Genomic DNA, 8073 nt, shown 5'->3' with positions numbered 1-8073 from the left:
TCTTCAAATTTTTTTTCTTTAGTATTAAGTCATTGCGGTTTTGTGGTTGTTGGTAGAGGTAAAAAATGAGTACAAATAAATTTGTGTCACAGAAGAAAATCCCTTTTTATTTATTTATTTATTAAATTCACAGATTGAATTAGGTTTTATAGCTCACTGCTACCATCTGGTGGTAAAATATCTCTAAAGCCACTTTTTTTTTTTTCTTTTTTTTTTTTTCAAGTTGTATTCTATTGTTTGCTGGAGGAAACTTTTAACATCATGTTTTTCCTGGTGTTCTTCTCTGGTCTGAGTAGGATCATATAACACTTTGGGGCAAAGATGCAACCCAAAAGTCCATAACTGGAGGCCAGGATGGCAAACACTTCTGTGACTGTTGCATACTTCCCCGGAGAGCTGATGTAGGCAGGAATAAATGCTATCCACACGGCACAAAATATCAGCATGCTGAAAGTGATGAGTCTAGCCTCATTAAAGCTGTCAGGAAGTTTTCTGGCCAAGAAAGCCAAGAGAAGACAGATGAATGCCAGGAGTCCAAGGTAGCTCAGGACCAAAGCGAATGCAATGTATGAGCCTTCATCGCATAATAGAATGACAAAGGCTTTCTCTCGTGACATCAGTTCACGTGGGGCAGGGGGGGCAACAAGCAGCCACACTGTGCAAATGATGACCTGTAGGAAAAAAAGATTTCTTACTCAAACATTTTACAAATAGTTTTCAGAAAATTGCTTTGAAAAATAAAAAAGCCTTTACCTGTGCTAGGGTACAAATCAAGACGATAGCCTTTTGTGGTGCAGGCCCAAACCATTTACCAATATTACTGCCTGGAAGTGTAGCCTTGAAGGCTATTAGCACCACTATTGTTTTTCCAAGAATGCAGGAGATACAGAGCACAAAGCTGATCCCAAATGCTGTGTGGCGCAGCATGCAGGACCACTTGGATGGCTGGCCAATAAAGGTCAGAGAGCACAAGAAGCATAGTGTCAAGGAGAAGAGCAGCAGGAAGCTTAGCTCAGAGTTGTTAGCTCTGACTATAGGTGTCGTTCTATGGCAGAAAAATATAAGAACCACACTACAGGTGCTTACTGAGCCAAATAAAGAAATCACAACTAGGGTGATGCCCATAGTGTCTGTAAAGGAGAGGAACTCCACATTTTTGGGTATGCAGGTGGTCCTTTTGGAATTGGACCAATACTGTGGTGGGCATGGTGTACACTCTATAGCATCTACAGGAAAGATAAAAATGCTTTAGCTGTAATACCACAACATTTTCTGTATGTGTCTCAGGTTTCTCAGACAAATTGTTACTCTGTGAAAGAGTTATTAAAAGAATTTTAACAGATACATCATTTGTCATTCCAACACAATCATTGAGTAGTAAGCAGATGGGACTGTTTGAAAAATAGACTTCCATATTGACAGGTTGATGCTGACCCAAACTACTAAGAGGCCGAGGCAGGCATGTCATGAGGATATGTTTTAATTATTACACTGAAAATCTAACAGACTTGACTGGGGGCCATTGTGCAAGCAATGGATGCAACAATAACGAAACAGAACCAGAAGCTTAAATACAGCAGACTGATGAAATAAGCCACATGAAAACCAGGAGAGTACAATCAACAGCTTGGAAGGTAGCTGGGTGAGAATTAAGCAGAAAAATATGGATATTACATTATCAAAAGAAACCCAAACCAAAAACCTGGACCCATATTTCATAAAATTCTTAGCTTTAGTCCTATGCTCATTCTCAAGAGTGGACTTCGCGAGAAAAAGATTTCTAAATTAAAAGCTGGACTAAAAAGTTATTTATCAAGTGTCACACTCACTTTTAGCAAAGTGTATGATGAAATCTAAAGTATTAGAGTCACGGAAGTAACTGGAATTTTAGATTATATCACTATATCATTGAATTGACCAATCACTGAATGGAACTGTTTATTGATGGCTGTGATGGCCCAGCATTATGTCCAAATTTTGCACAAGCTCTGGAATCAGAGCGATCTGAGAAGTTTTACCAGTTATATGCAGGACTATTAGAAAAGTTAAAGCAACTTGACCACAGTTTGATCCACCGTTTGACCTAGCATCCAAATAGCTGCGTCTAAGTGTTTTTAAAACGAAGTACCTCTGGTGTGAATGCAGTATAATACTTAAAAAGGTTGATAAATAGCTTTTACTCTTAAGTCTGACAGGAGTTTATTATCCAAATTCACTCAGCACTTAGGAGAAAAGACAGCACTCTAAAGGGGTTTGATAAATACGGCCCCTGATGATCATGGCACTGACTGTTCAGAGTGCGCTGTATGCACTGCATACTAAAGGACAGCTGAATGAAGGAAAATGGTGTCGGAGAATTTATGCACACTATTAACAGTGAGCCTTATGAAGTAAAACAGACATTGGAAAAGATTGACAAGCCTTGGATTGCAGCTGAAGTCAGAGAAATTATCACATTTATTATGTTAAGCAACTCCCTAATCAGAAACAATTGGAAAAGAGTCAAGATATAGTAGTCACCAAACAGACTTATTCCATAATCCAGCACAGGGCTTACTTTGTGTGTTATGGAGTACATGATGCAAAAAGCCTTTAAAAGAAAATGACTGAAAAAATGTGAACTTACAGCCACTGTCATTCAATCAGGATCATTTGCATAGATCAGTGCTTTTTCACAGCTGTGTGGTAACATAGTGTCTGGTAACTAAAGCTGATCAGAGATCTTTGCTGTAATCCATGATCATAAAATGAATATGAAATATTTTTTTTAAATATATCAATCACTTTGTATGTATGGAAGTACTGTGTTTTATGTTGGAATTATAAGTTATCTTCTTAAATATATATTGAAATGCATCTGGATGGTAGGTAAAAGTATTTAGCACAGTGGGCTTGATAGTTAATGTCTTACCAGAGATATTGCTGATATCCCCAGGCATACAAGCCACACAGTCATAGCAGCAGACTGGAAAGTTAGGTCTCATTGCCTTTCGTGTGCCTGGAGGGCAAATAGTGCTGCATATTGACAAGGGAACCTGCACAAAAACCAAATTAAAGATAAAGTCATAAGCAGTTGAAACTGTTAGCAAAACACACATACAGTTTGAGTGATTTACCCTGGTTGTGTTGCCATTCCAAAAAATTATTTCATCATGGATATGGAGTTTTTGTTTATCGCTTGTGGCCATACCATCAAATTTGCCAATGTTAACAAACATAATTTCCTCATCTGTATTCATTTGCCAGTTTACCAGATCATACACAGCTGTTGGGTCACCATTGTCATCAAATGTGATTTCATCTTCAAATGAATTCAAGTATTGCACATGCTTTAGGTAATGAAGTAGCTAAAGAAAACAAAAAGGTGTATATTCATAGATAAAGCAAATGGAGGAATAGTAAACTGCAGTGGGTAGTTTAGACATCTAACAGTACCTGCCAAGGTTGGATTTTGTCTGCATCTGCACATGACTTCTGAAAAAAAGGTCCCTCTCCTTTCACACAGCTTTTCAAAGCCTTCAGAGCAGAAGCAACGGCATACACGGCTTTGTATACATTGTAGGAAATTCTTAGCTGTGACACATCTGAATAGATATTTGTCACGCTCCTGAGGTCTTCTTTCCCAGAACATGGGGGCTTGCTTTCTGCTTCATGTTCCTGATATTCAGTTTGTGCACCAAGGCTACACTGAAACACTTCTTCCCAGAAGGACACAAGCAGAGGATTTTTGTGGGCATCCAGTTTTGATAGATGAACGCTTAGCAGAAAGTCTTGCAATCCAGGAATGTCTGCTCGCTGAATAGCAAAGCCAACTGTACCCTGGAGAATGTGGTGATACTTTCTGGAGTTGGAAAGGACAGCTGCTGTGCTCCAAGCTTCACTGGCTAACCACTGTATCCCAGTAAGATCACTTCTTAATTTAATGGGAATAAAGAATAAAGCACTGAAATTCTGTGTATGAATGGTTCTCATGCAAGTAAAAAGTAAAGTATAATACCTCTGTACTTCATCAAACAATGCTGCTGCATCTTGTTCCACAGCAAACAGGAGAATCACCTTTGCCCTGGACAAGCGGATTCTGGAAATGATGTGTAAAATTTTTGTCTGCTGTCTGTTCTTAGGGATAATTTCATAAAAGGCGATACAAACACCAAACTTTGTGACCTGGAAGAAAAAAAACAACAAAACAAATTAAAACAACAGGTTCATGGTACTTTATACTTTAATTATATTTTGTATACAGAAATCATGCTTTATTTCTATTTTTTCTACATGAATGTTTGACCCACCTCATTTGCAAAAATGTTTGCCCCATTCCGACCATAGGCATCATCCCCTGCTATCACACCAACCCACGTCCAGCCAAAGTGCTTAACAAGTTGAACCAAAGCCTCTACCTAAGCAGCATTGGATGAAGAAATTAGAGATGTGTCAATTTAATTTTCAAAGGGGAATAAAAGTTTCTATTTTTCTGCTCAATGTTTCTTTGTCATTCTCACTAACCTGGAAAAAGTCACTAGGCATGGTCCGTAAAAAGGCAGGAAACTCATTTTTGTCACTCAGACAGGCACAGCTGGAGAAATAACTGATCTGTAAATTGACAAAAACTCAAAATAAATGGAAAGCTACAATTACAATATTGACAGTGTACAGTAATGTTCTATGTTGTGACAGGAAGGACGTTTCTTAAAACATTAAGAAGTAAACAAAAAAGTGGCATGCATTTGCAATAAAGTCATTCTAATCTGATAACAGTGATTACATTCAGTGTAGCAAATAGCTTTTAGAAGTTTGTCATATATTATATCTCATTATATATACAGCTTTTCTTAAAAGTACTTGCTTTCAGAATATAAAAGCAAATATCATCAATAAGACCAAATTGTTCACCAGAAATGTGAAAAGTGTAAAATATGGTTTGATTAAATAACAGTAATCAAACCAAAAGAGACTGACACAATTCCTGCCCATTTGGTCAAGTAACAAGCACAGTCTGGTAGGTATATTTTGATTCTTTTTTTTACATGATAGAAAAAACAAAGAAAAAAAAAAACTGTTACTGGAAAACTGAAATAGCAAATCACCCTGAATTCCACATTGAATCATGGAGGCAAGTTTTTCAGATTTTGATTTGTAAAGAAATTTGGAAAATGTGTAATTTTCTTCCTTCACATTACAATTATGACTAGCTCTTTTGGTACTTCAGATAAAATTCCAATCCAAATTAGTACTTTGCAGAGCCATAGTCACATGTACTTACTTGTGGTACAGTGAAGACTCCCAGGAAATGAGCAACAACAAGAGACTGAGTGGAGCCTCCATCTCCTATCACTACTGGCACGCTTTCTTTACAAATGCTATTACTCAGAATCTTTTGTTCAAACTCTGAGTTATTCTCATTCCCTGTTAACTCTATTGCAGCTTTTAATGCTTGATGAGGTGTACTGCAGGAATCATAGATCTTGTATCCAATTGTCATGTTTGGAAGGAGTTTACCCTCCTTGTTGATCTCTTCAATTGCAAAGATCATAGTTTGCATCCAGCGGAATGTTCGAAAATTAAATCTGTTTAAAACAGTAACGATTTGTGAAAGTTTCATAAAAAACATATACCATATGTGATCAGATGTAGTAATATTTTACATGTACAAGTCAGAGGCATCTTACTGTACCTGGTGCATTTAATCTTAGGAGGCTGTGAGGTGAAAGACAGACTCTGTTCCTCCACCATGTCTCGAAGGGAGAAGAGTCCCCCCAAGATGATGTCCCCCTTTTTCTCCAGCACTGACATACTGTTGGGTATCATTTCACATCGCAGGTGTGGATCCTGGTTGAAATTGCAAGGAAATAACACATTCCATAAAAAACATAAAAGCAAAAAACAAGTCCTTTTCATAGGAATAAGTGAAGCCAGTTCCATCCAGAACAGCTTCATCCTACCGCATAGTTCACAGTCCAAACTTCTAATTATAGGTTGGATTCCAAAAGCAGATAGATGTCAAATCAAAAGAGTAAGAATCAGTTATCAACCCAAGAATTTGGTAATTCAAACAGCTCTAGAGTTCTTTATCTTCACTGCTCTAAAGAAGCTGTGAGGCATACATATCCAACCTCTAGTGTCATGTAAGAGATTCTGCCCTTTAGCATATATAATATTTTATTAATCAAGATCTAACTGTGTGAAAGATTTAATTTCCCCTTTGGCTTCTGTTCGGTGGAAAATAATCCCCAGTTTCACATCAGGTAACAACAAAACAGAGCTGGAGCACCTGGAACATATGGGAAATGGATTTGAGAGAGTTATGCTTGAGTAAGATTTAATCATCCTTCATTAATGCGAGTAGACAAATGTCTCTGGAACTGTTAAATCACATTAGATATACTTTTTGCCTTTGAGGTGCACTCAGTGTGACTGTTTTCAGGGGGCTTTTCTTACCTAGAAGTTGTTTTTAATACAAATATATTGCATTCTTAAACATACTTGTTATTAGAATATATATCCACATTGATAAAAGGGAGAAAAAATAAATTGGATAATTAAAAGCTGTAAAAATCAGTGCTTAAATACAATAAATAAAATTTCAGGTTTTGTGATAAAAAAAAGTGAGATAAGTATAAAAACATAGTTGTATAGCAATCAGAATGTTGATAAAAAAGATCTCAGAAGGACAGAAGGTTGATGGACAGAAGGTAGACAGACAGACAGACAGACAGACAGACAGACAGACAGACAAATAAAAATAAAGAGCAAAAGTTACATATTTGATATACGTGCCAACGATTGCCTGTGTTCTCCATATTTCTTAACAAAGGAGAATAATAATAATAAAAAAAAAAAGAACGAAAAATAAACTTAAGCATTGTGTTTTAAAGATATTCAGGCCTGAATTCTCTTGGAAGAATTCTTATGATCTCAGAGAATCAAGCTAAAATCTTTCGGTACAATTTCAAAAGATAAAAAAAAAAAAAATAATTACATTACACCTACAGTGATATTCAATGATGACAGCATAATGCTCTTAGGTTAGTTGTTTCCTTTATACAAATTTTCACCCAAGTGTTTTTAAAAAAGCTAAACATTAAGAGACTGGCGTCTTTCAATCCAAGCATGTCCAAGATTCATTCAATCCATCCATCCAACCTTCCATCCATCCGTCCATGGAAAGTTCACTAGTCAAAGCGGGGTTCACCTGATGAGCTTTTTTTTTTTAAGGCCAAACAATTCTCCATTTTTTAAGATAAAAAAAACACACTTTTGCAAGGCAGGGTGTTAACAAGATATGTGAGACTTTACTGCAGCCAGATATATCAAGATATTGAATAAAACGGGCTTTAACACCGTTTTACACTGTCTACATTTATGTACACACTTCTTAGAAATGCTTGACAGGATATTTTATATGTGCTTGTAGAGTTGAAATATACTCATTTGGTTTACATGGTTTTCATATGTTGTATTTCATTCTCTGTAGACTATGTTTTAATTTATCATTTGGGAAGTAATTAAATGATGGCACAAATCCTTTCCAACATCAACACTGCAGGCTACAAAACACAGCACCATAGAGTATGAAGGAAACAAAATATTACATGCGACTTGTTGTGTTGCCTCTGGCATGTAGGTGTGCTTGCAATTCTAATATGTCCCTGTGTGACAAAAATGAACTGCTTTAAGACAATATACATTAGGTCCTTTAGAATCCAATCTGAAAGTCTAATTTTCTCTCAGGGGACACAGTCACATTTGTTACTGAAACAATTAGTTAAGATTTTTTTCAGCGTTGTTAAGTTAAACAGTACTGTGTTTTAAAGTGAATAAACCCAATGAGAGTAGGGTAGTCGAATGCCTTATTTTTGTCTAAAAAATATAATACTATAAATATATGGAATTAGACCTGAAAATAGTACTTTTTTTTACAGTTCGGAAATTAGTAGGTTAAAAAGTTTATCAAATGAAAAACGCACAATATTTGGAGTTAAATGGTAATAATTAAACAATATAACTTAGTGCACTATTATTTGACACCTATTTCTCTGGAAATTGTTTAATTTACTATATATATATATATATATA

At 36.1% G+C, this 8073-nt stretch overlaps 1 protein-coding gene across 1 annotated transcript; it reads right to left on the bottom strand.

Annotated features, from left to right (window-relative positions):
- Positions 1 to 230: 230 nt before the first annotated feature.
- LOC107081892 (extracellular calcium-sensing receptor-like) lies at positions 231 to 5910 on the bottom strand. The gene is made up of 10 exons (XM_015370239.1): positions 5672 to 5910; positions 5261 to 5564; positions 4504 to 4590; positions 4290 to 4397; positions 3998 to 4164; positions 3436 to 3913; positions 3117 to 3347; positions 2912 to 3035; positions 754 to 1226; positions 231 to 671 (listed from the first exon to the last, which is right to left on the bottom strand). The coding sequence occupies exons 1-10, from the start codon at positions 5893 to 5895 to the stop codon at positions 231 to 233; spliced, it is 2637 nt and encodes an 878-aa protein (XP_015225725.1). The 5' UTR covers positions 5896 to 5910.
- Between the last annotated feature and the right edge of the window lie 2163 nt (positions 5911 to 8073).

Source organism: Cyprinodon variegatus, unplaced genomic scaffold (genome assembly GCF_000732505.1).
Source record: "Cyprinodon variegatus isolate N-32 unplaced genomic scaffold, C_variegatus-1.0 Scaffold44, whole genome shotgun sequence".
Taxonomy (NCBI): Eukaryota; Metazoa; Chordata; class Actinopteri; order Cyprinodontiformes; family Cyprinodontidae; genus Cyprinodon; species Cyprinodon variegatus.
Note: the sequence above shows the minus strand (reverse complement) of the source record. Positions and strands in the feature narration are given on the sequence as shown.